This window comes from Stegostoma tigrinum, chromosome 10 (assembly GCF_030684315.1).
Source record: "Stegostoma tigrinum isolate sSteTig4 chromosome 10, sSteTig4.hap1, whole genome shotgun sequence".
Lineage (NCBI taxonomy): Eukaryota > Metazoa > Chordata > Chondrichthyes > Orectolobiformes > Stegostomatidae > Stegostoma > Stegostoma tigrinum.
The window spans coordinates 67,458,555-67,479,708 of NC_081363.1; the positions used below are offsets into that span (position 1 = coordinate 67,458,555).

Below are 21,154 nucleotides of genomic sequence, written 5' to 3' on the forward strand. Positions count from 1 at the left end.
GCATCTAGATGGGGATATGAATTGGAAGGGTTTAGAGGGGATTGGACATAATGCTGGCAAATGGGACTAGATTAACGTAGGATGACTGGTCACATAGATGAGTTGGACCACCTAAGCGTCTGTGTCTGTGCTGCGCATTTCTATGACGCAATGTAATAGTTTTTTAATGACTATCCATTGCCTATGTCTTTTCACTTAATTTGTGCCCAATGTTTTAATAATTGCCATAATCAAATTTAGCACCCTTTCTTCAGAAGAACAGCTGCACTTTCGAAAATAATGTAAAATTCTATCATAATAAAATGTGAGGCTGGATGAACACAGCAGGCCAAGCAGCATCCCAGGAGCACAAAAGCTGACGTTTCGGGCCTAGACCCTTCATCAGATGGCTCTGATGAAGGGTCTAGGCCCGAAACGTCAGCTTTTGTGCTCCTGGGATGCTGCTTGGCCTGCTGTGTTCATCCAGCCTCACATTTTATTATCTTGGAGTCTCCAGCATCTGCAGTTCCCATTATCTCTAAAATTCTATCATATTGGGATTATTCAGTCTTTTACAACAGGAATATTAACTAGTCCTTTTTCATTACATAATACTAGATCTCAAAAAGCATGCCCTCCAGCTGGTTCATCAGCATCATGCTCTAGAAAGGCATCCCTAAAACACTGCAGAAATTCATGCTCTACAGCATCAGTGCTTGACGAGTTTACCCAGTCTAAACACAGATTGAAGTCACCCATAATAACTGCATTGCCCATGCTATTCGCTTCATCCACGTCCTGTTAATACAATGCCCACACTGTCTTTTTTATTTTATGGCCTATAAATCACTTCAACCAATGTCTGCAGTCCCTTGCTGTTTCTGAATTCCATCCAAACAATTTCTACAAATTTTTCTTCTGATCTGAGGTGTTCCCTTCCTAATGAATGCACTGTTATAGTTATGGACTAAATGATTGCATATTTTACTGTTGTTTATTCAAATAACCTATGTAAAATGAACTCCTATTTAACAGTAGTCAAGAGGAGGATGAAGAAGTTGTGCACGTGGGTTATTCTATCATGACCTTCTATTCTGCTCTGATTGATCTTCTTGGCCGATGTGCTCCAGAAATGCATGTAAGTAATTAAAAAAAACATGTTTATTGCGTTCATTGAGATTACAGACTGTTGAATCAAGGGTAAAGTATCAATTTCTGAAGTATTTCATATCAGGAACATTTGTGGCATGCGGTAATGATACATTTTAAAGTCATAAGCACAATAACACGAACGCTCCTGAATTTATTTTGATTTTGAATTTATATCCTTGTTGTTACATATAGAACTGCTATATAACTATTTTATCAGCTAATCCAAGCAGGTAAAGGTGAAGCTATTCGAATCCGAGCAATACTCCGTTCCCTGGTGCCAACTCAGGATCTGGTGGGCATTATTAGTATTCCACTGAAATTGCCAGTTGTTAACCAAGGTATGCTATAAATCTTAATGTAATGTTGTAAACCATATCATTTTCAATAGAAACCAGAAGATTTCCATGTTGTTCCTTGTAGTAAAATGCTAAATTATGTTCTGATGGCTAGAGGATTACACTGTGCCTTATACAATGTAGAACATGTGACTGCTTGTGGCATAGGTTATAGACAAAATGATCATCCCCTCTAACTGTCTTATTTTACGACTTAATTCTCTATGCTACGACCTCCGTCTTCCATCTTTTATATTTATTTCGTGTATTTCTCATTTTAGCTTCAGTAGTATGGCACTCTAGCTCACAAAGGGGTGTCATCCAGACACATGCATACATCATGTGAAAGCAGGAATGGGCTTTGCTGTGATACCAAACTATCTTTGCCTGTGATGCAATATCTTGACACTTTTATACCTACGTCTTCCAGTTTCTGGCTTTTGGAGAATAGTGAATGCCCCACAAGGTACACGTTGAAACTCCTAGGACACAGTGACTATAGGGAAGTTGGCTGTGATGTTTAAACATCCAAGGGGGGCAGTTTCCCAGTATGTAGAACCCTCTTTGAAAGTTCCCAACTGTGATTTAGATTTAAGAGACTTCAGAGGATCCTGATTCACTGAGCTGGAGTGTTACCCAGGAAAAGTTAGATAAAGCCACATCTAACTCCTGTATAAGTGTTCTTAAGACCATAAGATACAGGAGCAGAACTGGTCCATTCAGTCATGGCTGATTTGTTTGTCAACTCCGTTCTCCTGCCTTCTCCCTGTACCCCTTGACTCCTTTACCAATCAAGAACTTATCTATCTCTGCCTGAAGTACACTCAATGACTTGACCTTCACAGCCCTCTGCAGCAATGAAATTCATCGATTTACCACCTTCTGGATGAAGAAATTCCTCCTCATCTCAGTTCTAAACAGTTATCCCATCAGTCAGCGACTATGTGGGTCTTACTGTCTCCTATTAGTGGAAACATCTTTTTTACATCCACTCTATCCAGGCCTCTCAGTATTCTGCAAGTTTCAATCAAATTCCTCCTCATCCTGCTAAACTCCATTGACTACAGACTACTCAAAAGCTCCTCATATGACAAACCCTTCATCCCTGGGATCATTCTTGTAAACCTCGTCTGGACACTCTCCAATGCCAGCACATCCTTCCTTAGGTACGGGGCCTGAAACTACTCACAATATTCTATGTATGGTCTGTGTACAGCCTCAGCGGTACATTTCTGATCTTGTATTCTAACCATCTTGAAATGAATGGTATCATTGCATTTGCCTTCCCAAGTGCCAAGTGAACCTGCATGTTAACCATAAGATAATCCTGAACTAAGACTCCCTTGTCCTTTTGTACTTCAGATTTCTGAAGCCTTTCCACATTTAGAAAATAGTCAATGCCTTTATGCTTCCTAACAATGTACATAATGTCACACTTTTTGACATTGTAGTCCATCAGCCACGTCTTTGCCTACTGTCCTAGCCTGTACAAATTCTTCCGCAACTCCCCACTTCCTAACACTACCTGCCTCTCCACTTATTTTTGCGTCACCTGCAAATTTAACAACAACGCCTTCAGTTCCTTCATCCAAATCATTAATGTCTAACATTAGTACTAGTGGTGCCAGCATGAACCCCTGTGGACCTCCACGAGCCACTGGCTGCTATTGTGAAAAGGACCCCTTTATCCCTACTCTCTACCTTCTTCCAGTCAGGTGATTCTCAAACCATGCCAAAACCTTGTCCCTAACACCATGGACTCTTACATTATTTGGAAGACTCCTGTGTGGCAAAGGCTTTTTGGAAATCCAATTAGATTATGTACACTGGCTCTCCATTATCTAAATAGTTTGTTACCTCCTCAAAGAATTCTAACAGATTTGTCAGACATGATCTGCCTTTACTCAGCCCAAACTTACCATATACTTCCAAGTACTCTGCAATCTCATCCTTGATAAGGACTCTGAAATCTTTTCAACGACTGAGATTGGCTAATGAGCAGAATATTTTCTGCCTTCTGTCGCCCTCCTTCTTAAACACGGATGATGGATGGGACATCATCCAATTTGATACCCTGTCCTAATCCTTCAAATCCCCAACCCTCTGACTCCACTATAACTAACTGCCCTATTCCACCCAGGGATAGTTAGAACTGCAGATGCTGGAGTCAGAGATAACACAGTGTGAAGCTGGAGGAGCACAGCAGGGCAGGCAGCATCAGAGCAGCAGAAAAGTTGACATTTCGAATCGGGACCCTTCTGCAGAAATTTGTGAAGAAGAGTCTTGATCCGAAATGTCAACTTTTCTGCTCCTCTGATGCTGGTTGGCCTGCTATGCTTGTCCAGCTCCACACTGTATTGCCTCTGTTCCATCTCACCACTGCTTTAAAACAGATGTGACTACCACCTGATCCCCAGCCACTACCATGACCTATCCATATCTCTAACCCCTAATTTCCCTTGACCCATCCTAATTAGCGACCAGACTCCCTACCTAACCACTCCGTTTCTTGCCCCATCTGCTCTCACTATTCCCCATGATCAAAGTACCCCCTGACCTGACTTAGCTACTTATCTACCTGCCACTTCACCCACCTGCCATCATACACTTTCACTCATGTGCCACCTAACTCCCACTCACCTGACACTTTACCCACTTTGTTTGTTGTGCAATTTTATGCTCACACTGATAGTTTTGGGTTCAAGAGAGACTACTCAAGGGGAAGACAAGATCAGAACTGACTGTGCCCTTCTTTGTAACACAATTTATTACATATTACGTCAAAATACTGCAGCATAGTGTAATCAAAGGTCTACTAGGCTCTAAATTGGTAAACTCCACTACCTAATGGTAATCAGTCTTCTCCACATGTTTCTCTCTTCTTTCTCACTTAACTCCTCCCACTCTGTGCTATTTATTCCAAGTGACAATTGGTTGAATGCCATCATGAAAAGTTTGTTCCGGAGTTGTAAAGGCCTTGCAGAAATCTTTTCGCCTATCTGTGATCCTATCCCATCACCCATCTACCTACTCCTGTGCCTTCTTAATCACCCTACCTTCTCACCTATTTACATAACACACTCACCTGACTAGTCCTTCAAAGAGGCTTTTGGACATTAAAGTTGTAATCACTTCACAGAATATAGCAACTAGTGCCACAAAAAATAGTGCCAAATGCAGCACAGTGTTTAGCACTGCAGCCTCACAGTGCCAGGGACCCAGGGACCCAGGTTCAATTCCAGACTTTGGTGACTACTAGTGTGGAGGTTGCACATTCTCCCTTTGTCTGCATGGGTTTTCTCCATGACCTCTGGTTTCCTCCCAAAGTCCGAAGATGTGCAGGTTAGATGGATTAGCCACGCTAAATTACCCAAAGTGTCCAAGGATGTGCAGCCTAGCTGGTTAGCCATGAGAAATGCAGGGTTTTAGGGATGGGAGGGATGGTAGGATAGGTCTGGTGGGATGTTCTTCAGAGGATCCGTACAGTCTTGATGGGCAGAATGGCCTGTATCTGCATTGTAGTGATTCTACAGTTCTATTAAAAAAATTGGCCTGGCTTCCACAAAGATTCATTGTGCTGCTCCCTGTGAGGATTCCTGCATTTGTTGAGTTGTGGAGGATCCTACAGCAGAAGAAAGCAAATAGAATGTTGGCTTTTATATCTGGAGAACTGGAGTACAATGATGCAGAAGCTTTGCTGCATTTATACAAAATCGTGACTTGGACCTATTTGGAGTAGTGTGAGCAATCTGGGCACCACACCTTCGGAGCAATATATTGACCTTAAAGGGAGTACAGCATAGGTTTATAAATCTGATATCTCGACATGAGAAGTAAAGTTATGAGGACAGATTGTACAAATTAGCCCTGTTTTCTCAAGGAATGATCTGATCGAAGCCTTCATCAAGATATTAACAGGGAAAGACAGAGTAGATAAAGATAAACTATTTCTACTGGTTAGTAATTCTAAAACAAAGGGGCACAGTCTGAGAATTAGGGCCAGACCAGTCAAGAGAGATATTAGGAAGCACTTCTACATGCAAAGATCTTTGTAACTCTCTTCCCCAAATAGCAATAGATGCTGGATCAATTATTAATTTCAGAAGATAGATGCCTTTTTATTAAGCAAAGGTATTAATGGATATGGGCCAAAGGCACTTATATGGAGTTAGCCGCAGATCAATTGTAATCACCTTGAATGGTAGAACAGGCTTGAGGGGCAGAATGGCCTGCTCCTATTTCTGTACTCCTGTATGTTCTTAGAACATGCCTGAAAAGTCATGGGTTAGTAGGCAAGCCATTTTGACTGGACTCCCACAGGAAAAATTGACGCCTGGGTGAGATGACAAAAAGTGAGTGTCATTCATGAACCCTGTTAACCAGGCAGAGTCAACACCTTCAGAAGGCGAAGTGGCAAAAGAGACTTGGAAGAATTGTTGTTATTGGACTGGTATCAGTAATTTGATCATATTTAACACAATACCCGAACAACTTGAAACTATTTTTAAACTGCAACTAACCAACATTTTGTTGCTTTGGCAGATGGAACTATTTCTGAGCCATCTATGTCTGCAAGTTTCTGCCCTGACCACAAGGCACCCATGGTATTGTTTCTGGATCGTGTTTATGGTATTGAAGACCAAAGTTTCCTGCTTCATTTGCTGGAAGTTGGATTTTTACCTGATTTAAGAGCATCTGCCTCCCTTGAATCAGTAAGCCAAAGCAAAACTTGTAAAGTTGTGCATATTTGACTTCCTGTTGTGAACAGTTAATGTTCGTTATACTTTTTCAGATGACTGTAAGCTTCTTATGCTCATTAGGTTTGATAATGGTGGATATACGAATGAATATTTTTTAAATGAAGGTGGTGTATGTTGGACAGACGCTCTGTCAGTTGGCTCAGTTGTCTGAGTGGTTGGTTTGTGATACAGTGATGCCAGCAGAATGCATTCAATTCCCACATTGGCTGAGGTTACCAGGAAGCTCCCACCTTTTTAATCTCTCTCTTTATCTGAGGCATGGCGACTCTTGGATTAAACTCAGCAATGATTGTCTGTCTAATGAGAGAGCAACCCTGAGGGGTTGTGGTGACTTTACCTTGCATACCTCAAATAAATATGCACTAGTTTCACAGTACATGGAAGAGCAGAAACAGCCAGAAACACTTACATGATGTTTTCTTAGTTGAGGGACAGTGGAATTTGAATGTAAAGGAAAAACTTTACATTTTAAGCAACCTAAACTGATACACCAGACCAAACCTAGTTGCAACAATTTAAAATACAGTCATCCTAGTCACATGATGCACCTTTGAAGAAATTGTAATGATCAGAGTGACATAATGCGGTGCATCTAAGTGTGAAAGATTCAGGCCAGTGATTTTTGTTCTAATTTATTTTTGTTGTCTTATTCATAGATGTAAATGGAGAAAAAGCAAATGTAATACTTTTCTCTGAACACTTGTTTGTCTTTTCCAACAGGCTGCTTTGAGCACATCGGAGACAGCTCTCGCCCTTAATAGATACATCTGTTCAGCAGTCCTTCCTCTTCTCACCAGATGTGCACCTCTATTTGCTGGAACTGAGCACTTTGCCTCTGTGATAGACTCCACCCTGCACACAATTTACAGACTATCAAAAGGACCTGGCCTTACCAAAGCCCAGAGGGAGTCAATTGAAGAATGTTTGTTGTCTATCTGCCGGTACAGATATCTTTTACTTTTATGGTCATCTTTAAAAACACTACCAATGATCTTTTGTAACTTGCAAGTTGTGAAGAACACAAATTAGGTGTTCTAGGAATTGTCGGCTTTACTGCCTGGACAATAATTTTGGAGAACAGAACCCTCATCCTTGAGAATACCAGCTCAATTTTTGTTCCGTTGATTTCTTTAACACTTGACTGCACCAGGTTACTGCTTAAACTGTAAAGTTGAAAATAACCCTGAAATGTTTGCTACCAGAATGAAGTTGAAAAGTCTAAACCAATACAACAATAGTCAATCTAATATGATTTCAGACAGATTAAGTTTATCCTAATGAATCAATGAATTCTGAGGCCATGATGTCTTTGATATGTCAGCTCCTGGCAGGAAATAGTATTTGTGTAGACAAGGTGTTATTTTTGGATATTGAAAGGCTGACAATTGGAGAAGTGGATAACTCCCATACCCACCACCTGATGATTGTGTTTGTGTGTGATCACTTTCTTATTTTGATGCACTTACTGTACAATGTTAAAATATTTACTAATGACCGAAAATGTTCCAAGCTTCCTGGACTGTGTCAAAAAAATCAATTGTTAATATTTTTTCTGTTTCATCCGGTTGACTGTGATGAATTCTGCCAAAATTGTGAATCTAATTTTTCCTCATTGTTTAGTCCTTAGATATGCGGGCAATTGAGACTTGATAAGACTGTACAAATTTAGAAACATGCATTGTGAAAAGAATGTTGTGATGTGATTGAACTGTTATACCCTACCAGAACACACTCTCCAAATTTGAAACATATTCACACAATTGTATCAAGGCCAGAACTTCTGTTTACTTGCAGACTGTATCTTCAGCAAAGGAATACCAATGCAATGTAAAAACTGAAAGGTCCGTGGATGCTGTGAATCAGGAACAAAAACAGAAGTTGCTCAAAAAGATCAACAGGTTTGGCCATATCTGGAAAGAAAGTATCAGAGTTAATGTTAAGGATTCTGAGGAAGGGTCACCAAATCCAAAACGTTAACTCTTTTTTTTTCATCACAGATGCTACCAGACCGGCTGACCTTTTCTTGCAACTTCTGTTTTAGTTCCAATGCAATATAGTAACATTTAGTGATATCTCTTTTATAACAATAAAAATGAAGGGAAATTAGTTGAACTGATTCAAAGACGTTTGTTTAGACAAAAATTGGTCTTAAAATAAAATTGAAGAATGAGGAGAGATTTTAATAATCAAAAGCTTGATAAACAAAGTATGTTTTGAGGAAGGTGAAAAAGGAGGAGAGGTAGGTTAGATAAAGGACTTTCAGTCCATGGATCTGAGAGAATTGAAGATTACTCGAGTAAGAGGAATAGAGACTTTGATGGGGGAGTGGCAATGATTTTTAGGGCTGTAAGAAGTTACAGACATAATGAATGACATGGATTTCAACATTTCAACATTAGCGTCAGAATTTTTCACATGGAGCTTTGGGGCACCAAGCGACACTTTATATAAAAGGATGATGGGCGAGCAGGATTTGGTGTAGTACAGGACATGGCCAGCAGAGTTAGACCTTACAATGATTGGCTAATCAGGTGAACATGGCAGCAGAGCTTGGAGGTGGCAAATACATGGTTGAGTATTTCAGCAGTAAATTGGTTTAAAAAAAAGCAAATCTGAATAATGTTGTAGGGTGGAAGGAGATGGATTTTTGTGATGAAGAGAATATATAGGGTCTGGTTTAACCTCTTATCAGATGTCAGGAAGGAGACTGGAGCTGTTGCAACATTGTAGAGTTTCTTTAGTGCCCAGGATGATATCTTATGTCCATAGGTAAAGTCATGGTTCAAGACCAGCCAAGAGAGACGAGGAAGGGTAATGTGAAATTTGTTCTTAACTCAAGAGTTAGCATCATGTGGAATGCTCTACCTGAAAAGTTAATAGAAACAGTTCCCATAATTAATTTTGAAAAGGAATTGAATAGACACTTGCTGAGGAGTTTGCAGAGTTGCATTTAAGTGGCAGGATGTGGGAAAATGCACGCGACTATTCTTTCAAAGAGTCACAGTCACATGGCTTGCTTCCATTTTATATATTTTTAAAATCAAATCCCCAGAGCATAGAAACAGGCTATTCAGCCCAGCAATTCCATACCAATCCACCGAAAAGCATCCCATCCAAACCAATTCCCTATATTCCCCATGGGTAACACACCTAACCTACACATCTCTGAACACTATGGATAATTTAATATGGCCAATCCACCTAACTTGCACATGTTTGGACTGTATGTTTCTATAATGTGATCCAATTTTAGATGTCAGGCAAACACCTTGATAGGCAAGAGGCCAGGATGATGCCTGCAGATGATATTACCAAATGTTTGTTGAGATAGAGAAGAAGAGATAAGAGAACACATATTGAAGACAACATCAGTTAATTAAAAGCAACGAACAGTTAAGCAGGTAGCAAGAACTGCAGCTGCTGGAGTCAGAGATAAAGTTAGAGGAATACAGCAGGCCAGGCAGCATCAGAGGAACAGGAAAGCTGACCTTTCACCTCTGAAAGAAGGGTCCCGACCCAAAATGTCAGCTTTCCTGTTCCTTTGATGCTGCCTGACCTACAGACAGTTAAGGATTTACTTTGTCTGTATTTACACCTGTATTTGAATGCTATGAATCAAAGTAGTCAAGAAAACTAACAAGTGTTCTCATATATCCCTTGAGCTGTACCTAGATGCTGATAGATAATGAGACAGTAATGCTTTCTTCCCACCTAAATTTACAGAGGAATGATGACCATGATTTGAATGCTTGCAAGGTGTAGATTCATACAGCACGGAAGCAGAATCTTTGGTCCAATTTGTCCGTGTTGACCAAATAACCTAATCTGATCTAGTCCCATTTGCCAGCCTTTGGCCCATATCCCTCTAAACCCTTCTTTTTCGTATACCCATTCAGATGCTTTTTAAATGTTGCGATTGTACCTGCCTTGATCAGCTTGTTCCATAGGTGCTCTACCCTCTGCATTGAAAGATTACCCCTCTTTTTAAATTTTTCCTCCCTCACCTGAAACCTATGTCCTCTAATTTTGGATTCCCCCACCTTAGGAAAAAGACCTTGACTATTCACCCTATCAATGTGCCTCATGATTTTATAAACCTCTCCAAGGTAACCCCTCGGCACCTGATGTTCTGGCAAAAAGCCCTAGCCTATTCAGCCTCTCCCTGGAACTCAATCATCCACCCCACCTAATCCTCGCAACATCCTTGTAAATATTTTCAGCATCTTTTCAAGTTTAACAACATCCTTCCTATAAAGGGGTGGCCAGAATTGTATTGTAAAAGTGGCCTCACCAGTGTTCTGTACAGCTCCAAAATGACGTCCTAATTCCTCTGCGCAGGTGAATGTTTGAATGATATATCACAAGAATCTACATTTGAGCCTGTTTCTCTGTATTTATGTAATTTTCCGTTGTTCATCAGGCACCTTCAACCTTCGATGTTGCAACCACTTCTGCGTCGCTTTGTTTTTGATGTTCCCATTCTCAATGAATACAGTAAAATGCCTTTGAAGGTACTGGCAAAAACTAATCTTGTGTGGATAAATTATGAACTTGATACTAGTTAATATAAGTTGATTGAAAAGCAATTGCAAGATATATTGGATCAGATAGTATAATGAAGTATTACATGAAGAATTAACATTAGTGTTAACATTGAACAGCCCATCATCTTGATATTTTGATACCGATGCCATCACATTTACAAAGTATTCCCAAGATATATAGGTTTAGATTCCTAATCTCTCAAAAATCTTAACACATCTCTGACAATGTGTGGCCTATGCCCTAACCCCATTAAACTGTCCAATGCTAAACTCATTGAAATATTTTTTGTTGGCCTGCTTATGATATTTCTGTTCATCTTGGTTGCACAGTTTAAGCTAGGGAAGGGTGAAATCACTAGGAATGGCTAATTATAGTACAACTGGTGTTGTCAGTTAAGAACAAAACATATGAAAACAGCTTAGTTTTCCAGCTTTATGTCAAGGGCTGTGCCACCTTTCAAATTTGAAGTCCCCACTCCACTGCCTTTATGATGTTGAACATGCGTAAAATGATGGCTTTCCTGAACCAATGACACTCAGAAATACACTAGATGCTGTATTAGTCCTCAACAATATTTAATATATACAAACTGACACAAGTAATCAGCATGTGCCAAGCAGGAGAACGGTGCAAAAGGTGGTGGGGTCTAGCAGAACAGTCTCAAATTCGTTTCCCACACTCTCCTGTTCAGGGAAAACCAGAAAGCAAACACTAAATGCTCAGAACATCTGAGCTCTGGATTTTAAATACTACCAGTATGTCAATAATTCATTTTACTGACTTTTTGCATATTGACCTTAAGAGAATGAGATTGGAATCTACAGGACACTGATTTTCTATTGACCACACTTATAAGCTAGAAATTGTTTCGCACACATATAGCGTCAATGTCAGAATAACTGTAGCCTTTACGGGAGCCAGTCCAATGACACTCCCATCTTCTGATTGGCTCATCTCACCCCTGTTTTGCCAAGGGGTGGCATCCAGTCTCCATCAAAAATCACTTCTCTCAGTTTTCTGACAATCTCTAAATTGACTTCAATCAGCAAAAGTTTGTTTGGAGATACCTCCACCTTGCCATACCAGGATGAATCTTTTATGATCCTTAAGTGAACACAAATTCCCGCCATTCTGTCTGAGTGGTTACAGGGAATACACTTGCCCATAAAGCTTTACAAAATATTTGTTGTTTTCCTACCTATCCCTCTTGACCATGCCCCCACCTCCCTCCAATCCATCAGGCGTCTCTCTCTCTCTCTCCTCGCTGTCAGTTCAGCATGTTTGAATCCGACTGCTTTGAGTTTGTAAGTCTTCCCATGGCAAAAGCAGCTGCTTTGTCCTTTTTCTGTGCTGACACGTGTATTTTATTAGCTGGGTCTCTGCTCCCAAGGTAACCAGGCTACTCTTGCTCATCCCAGACAGAACTTGTATTAAATCATGCCCCTCTATTATTCTATTTTATCTGCATGAATTCAGCCCTGAAATACTAATTTGATTATTTTGTAAACAGTTTTCTTCTGCTGTATTACTTTTAGTCATTTAATATTATTTTCTTTTATCAATTATAGCTTCTAGCCAGTCACTATGAGCAATGTTGGAAGTACTATTGCTTGGCATCAGGATGGGGCAGTTATGGATGTGCATCTGAAGAAGAATTGCATCTCACTAAAAAGTTGTTCTGGGGAATTTTTGATTCACTCTCTACAAAGGTAACAATACATATACCTAAATTGTGTTTTAGGTTGTTGACCTTTCAGGCTGGAAGAGGTAAATTGAAGTTCAAAGCCATAAATTAAATTTGTGCCATTTATGTACTTGAGCAAAAAAAATACACCTAATTGGGTGCCTCAAAAATGTGAGACTTCACATTTAAAGTTGTTGCAAAGCTAAACGTAGATAAGTAAGTGCATGTTCAAATTGCATTGCTTCCTCTATCAGAAACAACTCAATGTGGGTCCTGCCTATCGCTTTACTTATCATTCAGTATATTCGACTGAATTTTCCCAGACCCTGAATGATGTAGGCCCATGGGTGACACCTTTCTAAACATCGAGTCCAACAAGTTGCATTTTCCAGCCAAGTCCCAGGTGCACACAGAGCATAGAACAGTGCACCTCAGGGACATGCCCCACCATGTCTGTGCTGAATATGATGCCCTTCTAAACAAATTTGATTTGCCTGCATGTTGTCTGTATCTCTACATTCTCTTACTGTTCATGTGTCTGTCTAAATGCCTGTTCAACATTGCCATCATATCTGCTTCTACTACCTGTCCTGGCAGTTGTTTCCAGGCACCTACCACCTTCTAAATTTACCCACTCTCCTTAAACCTATGTTCCCTAGTATTTGACATTTCCTAGGAAGAAGACTTCAGCTATCTACCCTATCCATGTCTTTGATAATTTTATATATTCTGCCAAGTAGCCCCTAAGCCTCCCGTGCTCTAATGAAAACAATCCAAGCTTGTCCAACTTCTTTGTATGGTTAATGCACTCCATTCTAGATGACATCTTGGTAAACCTCTTTTGCGCTCTCTCTAAAGCCTCCATGTTGTTTCTATAGTGTGTCAACGGCTGTAAGATGACTTGCCAGCTTTTATACTCAGTGATCCAACTGATGAAGAATAGCAAGCCATAAGCCTTTTTTTACCATCTTATCCATTTTCAGGGAGTTATAGACTTAAATCTGAAGATCCCTCAATATTGACATCCAAATATTGAACATCATTTTCACCAGTAACAAGGGACAGGAAGGGATTCAGTGAGATGATAGTGAGTGGCTCAGCTGTAAGTGTTGGTGCAAGTAAGTGAAAGATATTGATGTGTTCCGAGTGAATGAGTAGGCAGCAATGATGCTTACTGTGAGGGACTGGTTGGATGGGAGGGAGTGAGTGATGAAAGATGTTGCAGGCATACCCGAGAGTGGTAGGGCATGAGCTTTGGTGGAAGGTAGGTGCAATAGCGGAGTCAGAGTGAGTGCAAGGTAGCAGGTGGATGAGTGTCATACTTACCCCAGAGGAATAGAGAAGGAAGTTGAACTACTTCCTGTATGGCTTGGTGTTCCTCTGGACTGTGGACACCACATTATCTGGGGTGGCAATCTCAAACTGGGCAAGCAGGATTTGGTGCTCTGATATCCATGACCGATCCTAAGGGAAGAGGCCAACCTTTCTCTGCTCATCTGCCAACATTTTCTAGACTATTCTGGCAGGCACAAGTACATCTAGCTCTGCTGAGTGTAAAATTGGGCTAGCATTGGACAAGGGATTTTGGGATCCAATCAGCCTTGTTTGGTAGTTAATGAGGCATTTTGAGATGGTTACATGAGACAGTAGCCAGGACTTGAGGAGAGAAACCCTCCACAAAATTGAATGAAAACGACACTTAGCCATATTATGTGTAGATTCATTCCAATATTACTCCTGACTTTTCTATATTTCCATAATCTTTACTTATGTTTCTTGATTTAATTTTGCATTTCCCTTGTACAATAATGAATATTTGTAATGCTGAAGCTATAGATTGTAAAATCCAAAGTTTATCCCTGTTTTGACCTTATTTTATTAAACTTCATCACATGAATCATATAACATTTCTGTTTTTCAAACATATTAAATGCATGGCAAATACAATTTGTTTGAGAAGCTTTTTCAAAAAGGAAGCTAGAAATCTACTTAAATATTATTAATATTACTTAACGGCTTAAAGACTAATCATGCCCCCTCTGAATTGTCTTTTCTCCAAGAAAATAAATTGAGTTCTATGAGTTTCTATTCATAGTTTGAAACTCTTTGCCGCAGAATGATATTTGTTCTTCACTAAGCTGAAAACTTCTGTCAAATATAGGACACAGTGTGACCACTTATTTCTTCTCATCATGACAGAATACCCCATTTTGATGTAATGTTAAATGTATTTGAAATATTGCCCAATAATAGGTTAACTTCTTAGTGACAGCTTGATTGTTTAGAATAATTGAAGGTAAAGAAAGATGGTAAAATCGTCCCTGAGGATTGCTATAGAACAGTTCATTTAGAAAAAGTGATCACTTTATCCATTTATTTATGTAATATTTTGCTTGCAATATATTTTTCACTTTTAATACCTACTCCTCCTCCCATTATATTCCTACTGTAAATGTTATATGGAAGTCATCTGTTTGGAGTTTGTTTCAAGTTACTTTGAGTAATATCGTATTTTCGCTCTGATAAAAAAAGTATCATTTTTTACTGTGAACAATCCCATGTTTTCCTTTAACAAATCTCTATCTTTCCTGCAGAAATACAACCCTGAACTCTTTAAAATTGCCTTGCCATGCCTGAGTGCTATTGGAGGAGCTCTGTCACCTGATTATGTGGATTCCAGCTTTTCTGATGTGTTGGAAAGACAGAATTCAGTGGATGAAGAAGGCAACTTTGACCCAAAACCAATCAACACTTCTAAGTATGGCACTGAAATAAATAAAGACGGTTTTCTTTAAACGTGGTCCCCATCAATTTAAACCATGTTTGCCGCATATTTCATTTGTTCTTTTGTAGGACAAAGGTTTAGAAAAATATTTCACATTTCTCTGGTTATGTGCTGCAACTTATGTCATCACTTTAGAAGATAACTAGTAAATTTAAAATTAATTAATCTGATTTTGAAAAACCCAACTTTTACCCAGGTATAGAAGGTGTATTTGAAGTTTCTCTTTGTATTTCAAATACAAAATTCTAACAAATTGCAAATTGCACAATTTGAAAAGGCTGAAAATGATCTATCTTGAATGCTTTACATAGCAAAAAATCCTGATGCGCACCTTAGAATTTTACCCTTCATGCCTATTTATAGCGAAACAATTTTACTATTTACTATAAAGTGTTTTGTTATCATCTGAACATTTTGAAAATCATGTTTAGCCATTTTAGAACTTATTTTAAATGTGTTTTCTGGATGGTGAAATTTGTGTTAAGTTATTACAAGCAAAATATGATGAATTCTAAAATCTGAAGTAAAAACAGAAAGACTATAAGAATTAGGAACAGGATGGGGCTGTTTGGCACCTTAAGTATGCTAGCAAAATGCAGCAAGTCTGGCAGTATCTGTGCAGAAACAGCTTTAATGCATTGAGTCGAATTTCACTGTTTCTTGGAACTGAGGGAAGTTGGTAAATTAATGGATTTGCACTGTTAATGGGAGAGGAGGAAGCAGAATAAAGGCCAAAATGGTCATGTAGGAGCTCAGAACTTTTGTATTCCTGAAATGATAGATTTTGTCAAAGCTTTTCATCATGCACTCATCAGGGAAATTTAAGAAAAACAATGTAAAGGAAAAACAACACATTTTAAACAAGGCAATTTGACGCTGAATTGTCCCGATGAGTGCAAAATGTTAGCCTTCAGTAAAATGCATCTCTTCTCAGCAATACAGAAGGAAAAGGCAGAGATAGGATAACGTGACCAAAAATAAATAACAAAGATGGCAAATAATGAAAGACAAAGGGAGTAGTAATGGTGATATTAAACAAAAATTAGAGGTGTAAGTTATTTTTGTAATAATAAACAGCTCTATCTGAAAGCAATAACATGAAAGTAAGATGCAGACTAAATCTTGGTTTAAAAAAAAGGCAAAATGGAGGATAGAGTTCATGGAGTATCAGACGTATTGGTGTATTTGTACAAGTGGACTCTCAGATTTTTCTGTAAAGTGGCACCAGTTAAAAGTTGCTAAACAACCACTATAGAATTTCAAATACTGATAATTTTGAAGATTGTTCAAATGCACTTAATATTAGTCAAACCATTCAAATGTATTCTGTATCTAAATGGAGACAATGATATTGTCAGGAAATATATCAAACATAAACTTTGCTATAGAAGCCGGTTCAAACCTTTTCATGAATATGGAACTCTTCAAGCTATTAATAGGAAAAGACAGGGTAGATAAAGAAAAACTATTTCCGCTGGTTGGAGATTCTAGGAGTGGGAGTATAGTCTGAGCAAGGAGCTGACCTTTGAAAGCTTGCATTTACAAATAAACCTGTGGACTATAACCTGGCATTGTATTATTTTTGATCTTGTCCACCCCATCCAAAACCAAATAGGGTCTATTATATAAGCAGATTCAAAATCAACCAATAACTATTTTCAATTAAAATAGTGAAAAACTATCAAATTTGGCGAAGAACTATTTTGCATTGGGTACTTTCTGCTAGTAATACTTTATACATTTCTTTGCTGGTGGGATGCAAATAACGCCATAAAGTTGTACAGCACAGAAACAGATACGTCGGCTCAACTCGTCCAAGCTGACAAGTTCCCCACTTCGTGTTTACCACAAATGGCAGAGCATGCTGGACCACTTGCTAATTTTAAATTTGACACGGATTTTTTTTATCAAAAGCAGAAATTGCTGGAGAGGATCAGCAGATCTGGGAAGAGGTGTTCTGAAGTGTCACTGGACCTGAGTTTCTCTGGCAATTTCTGTTTTCTTTTCTGAATTCTAACTTTCTTAGCTCTTGGTTTTATTATAGATAAGTTTATTTTTGTTAAGCAAAGGTCCTAAGGTACTGCATGTTGTTCTACTCTCCCCACTAAAAAAAGGATGTTGTGAAATTTGAAAGGGTTCAGAAAAGATTTACAAGGATGTTGCTAGGGTTAAAGGTTTAATCTATAGGGAAAGGTTGAATAGGCCGAGGCTATTTTCCCTGGAGTGTCAGAGGCTGAGGGTTGACTATACAGAGATTTATATAATCATGACGGGCATGGATAGGGTGAAAAGTTAAAGTATTTTTCCTATGGTGGGTGAGACCAAAACTAGAGGGCATGGATGAGAGGGGAAAGATGTGAAAGAAACCTGGGGGCAACTTTTTCTCACACAGTATGGTGTGTGAATGGAATGCACTGCCAGACCAGGTGGTGGAGGTGAGTACAATTACAACATTTAAAAGACACTTTAATGGCTACACGAATAGGAAGGATTTAGGAGGGATATGGGCCAAAAGCTGGTAAATGAGAGTAGATTAATTTAGGTTATCAAGTCAGCATGGACGAGTTGAGCCAAAGAATCTGTTTCCGTGCTGTACAACTTTATGGCCGTATTTGCATTCCACCAGCAAAGAAATAAATGAAGTTTTACAAGCAGAAAGTACCCAATGCAGAATAGTTCTTAGCCAAATTTGATAGATTTTCACTATTTTAATTGAAAATAGTTATTGATTGATTTTGAATCTGCTTATATAATAGACCCTATTTGATAAAGTTTTCTAAAACATTTTCTATATGTTAGAAGTGGACTATTTGAACTAGCTTTTCTGATTTGTTCCAGTATATCAATTCCAGAGAAGTTGGAGTATATTGTCAACAAGTATGCAGAACATCTACATGAGAAGTGGGCTTTTGAAAAGGTAATTATTAAGATCTTATATTTTGAACTTTTGAGCATATTTTATCAGACAAAAGAATTGGAAAAGAGCTTCCTTAATCATTAGGTTTAAACACTAGCATATTCTTAAAAGATTTTAATAAAGGCACCTAAATGACAGGTGGTTCATATGCTGTGAATGGTTGTTTTCTCTAAAGTGTGTAAAATTACCAGTAACCAGTAACTTTCCTAAGCATTGATGAATACCTCAAATCCATTTTACTGCGCGAGTGAAGCTTGCTTGTTGGTTGGTAAGTTGACTCCGATTGATGGTGAATGCACCAAAAAATGATAATGGAAAGTTAATTCCCAAGCTTGTTTAAATTTTAAACAGGTGCATTGACTCTGAATTGGCCTGATGAGCACAAAGATATAAAGTCTTGACCAATGTGTTTTTCTCAGCAACACAGAAGGGAAAGGCAGAGAGAGGATACAATGTGGGAGAGATGAAATAACAAAGATAGCATGTAACAAAAGACAGAGGGAATGATAATGGTTATGCTAAAGAAACATTGGTCAAATCTGTGACAATAAAATGTGAGGCTGGATGAACACAGCAGGCCCAGCAGCATCTCAGGAGCACAAAAGCTGACGTTTCGGGCCTGGACCCTTCATCAGAGCGGGGGATGGGGAGAGGGTTCTGGCCAAAGAGATTACAAGAGAGTTGCAATGGGAGAGAGATTCCCTGAGGTTGGCCTGGAGGGAGGAGGGTAACTTCTTCAGGTTAGGCATCCCTGGAAGAGGCTTCGCAGTGAGGTTAAAATTGTATCAGTGATAATGGGAACTGCAGATGCCGGAGAATCCAAGACAATAAAATGTGAGGCTGGATGAACACAGCTGTGTTCAGTGACAAAGCCTTTGATCTGTTTTGAGCTTGAGCAAAAAGAATAATGAACCTGGAAGCAAAGGCAGTGGTAGATAGTAGTTAAGAAAGGATGGAGAACAAAATAGACATTTAGAAGCTATCTATTGAAGTAACGCAAGTTCAACTATTGGTTCACCAGGAAAGGTTGGCATGAGCATTACTTTAATATTATTGCATGAGGATGAGTCATGCTGATTTGAATGAGAATGCAACCATACAAATTAAGAACATAACCCTGCAGCCACATGGTATCAATGTGGACTTCACCAGTTTCAAAATCTCCCCTTCCCCTACTGCATCCCTAAACCAGCCCAGTTCATCCCCTCCCCCCACTGCACCACACAACCAGCCCAGCTCTTCCCCCCCACCCACTGCATCCCAAAACCAGTCCAACCTGTCTCTGCCTCCCTAACCGGTTCTTCCTCTCACCCATCCCTTCCTCCCACCCCAAGCCGCACCCCCAGCTACCTACTAACCTCATCCCACCTCCTTGACCTGTCCGTCTTCCCTGGACTGACCTATCCCCTCCCTACCTCCCCACCCACACTCTCTCCACCTATCTTCTTTACTCTCCATCTTCGGTCCGCCTCCCCCTCTCTCCCTATTTATTCCAGTTCCCTCCCCCCATCCCCCTCTCTGATGAAGGGTCTAGGCCCGAAACGTCAGCTTTTGTGCTCCTGAGATGCTGCTGGGCCTGCTGTGTTCATCCAGCCTCACATTTCATTATCTAAGAACAGGAGTAGGCCATTTTGACTCTTGACCAGCACTGCCATTCAAGAAGATCACACTGAGCTGATTGTGACCTCAAATCCACATTCCTGCCCAGCCCTGACAGCTTTCAGCTCCCTTATTGGACAAAAATCTAACCTGCCTCAAGAATATTCAATGACCCTGCCTCCACCAGTATCTGGGGAAGAGAAGTCTCCACACACTCAATCCGATGAGAGGTTAAAAAAAAAATCCCTATGTTAAATGGGATAGTTCTTATTTTTAAACTGTGTGACCTAGTTCCCGTCAGCATCCTCGGGCAACAGCCATTCAGCACCCATCATGTCAAGACCTTTCAGGATCTTGTAAGTTTCACTCAGAAAGTCTAATCATGATTGCTGTTCTTGTGAAATAAAGCAGCTTGTCAGTTTGCTCTTACGTTGTGCTTCTATAAGTGTTTGCTTAATCTATCTCTGGAGAAATTGAAGAAACATGTACATGATGGGCACTAACACTGGAGTGGTATTGTGACTCTGGACTGTACTATTACCCAATAATGTATCACACAATGTGTGTCGACTCTCATTGAAGTAAGGTGATAATGGGAATTGGCTGCTCCATTAACCCTGACAACTCCAAATTTGTTACCTGGCTGGAATTTTATTAGGCAAAAACAGAGATAATGTTTCAGGTCTGGTGACCCTGCCTCAGAACAGTTAACTCTGTTTTCTCCTTCACAGATGCTGCCAGATCTGCTGGGCTTTTCCAGCAACTTTGTTTTTGTTCCTGATTTACAGCATCCACAATTCTTTTGGTTTTTATCTGGAACTTTATTAGCTCTTTGTAATACTACAGATGGGAAGGCTGGCAAAATATTGCAGGCAGGCACTGGCGGGAGGGGCTACATCTCTAACATCCTCCTGATGCCACGTTATTTTGCCAACTGCAGAAAAACAGAGCCCGAAGCACCCGCCACAATCCCAATTCAGCCTCCTAAGTGACTAATTAAGGGCCACAACTTACCTCTCAGGACATTTTATCCCTAATGAGTGTCTTGTATTGGTAGGAAACTGGGAAACCTGATGACCTCCCTGAAGACTCCGGATATGGGGTTGCCATCTGTTTTGGACACTGTGGCACAGTGAGGGACCCCACATTGGCAACGGCTGATCCTGCTGCACTATTGCTATCTGTGCCTCTCAACTGCTGAGCGCCGTTCCTGCCACCCTTCCCCCTTCCTACGCCCATTAGTTTTTAGGGCCTGGTCTTGGCCTACCAAAACCAACAGCCCTTTTTGTGGCTAACCAGCCAGACATGCTGTCATATTGTGAATATGGGGAAGCGATGGCCTTGTGATAATTTTACTGGTAACATTCTGGGAACCTGGGTTTGAATCCTGCCATGCCA

The 21,154-nt window shown here is 39.8% G+C and overlaps 1 protein-coding gene across 4 annotated transcripts in view; it reads left to right on the forward strand.

Annotated features, from left to right (window-relative positions):
• ryr3 (ryanodine receptor 3) overlaps positions 1 to 21,154 on the forward strand; it is a 369,427-nt gene that overhangs the window by 219,042 nt on the left and 129,231 nt on the right. For all 4 annotated transcript variants that reach the window (XM_059649213.1, XM_059649214.1, XM_059649215.1 and 1 more), the window contains 8 exons: positions 1,015 to 1,117; positions 1,349 to 1,469; positions 6,009 to 6,178; positions 6,947 to 7,167; positions 10,647 to 10,737; positions 12,340 to 12,480; positions 15,050 to 15,213; positions 18,079 to 18,157. In XM_059649213.1, coding sequence (XP_059505196.1) covers positions 1,015 to 1,117; positions 1,349 to 1,469; positions 6,009 to 6,178; positions 6,947 to 7,167; positions 10,647 to 10,737; positions 12,340 to 12,480; positions 15,050 to 15,213; positions 18,079 to 18,157 — 1,090 coding nt within the window. The remainder of the gene's footprint in view (positions 1 to 1,014; positions 1,118 to 1,348; positions 1,470 to 6,008; positions 6,179 to 6,946; positions 7,168 to 10,646; positions 10,738 to 12,339; positions 12,481 to 15,049; positions 15,214 to 18,078; positions 18,158 to 21,154) is intronic.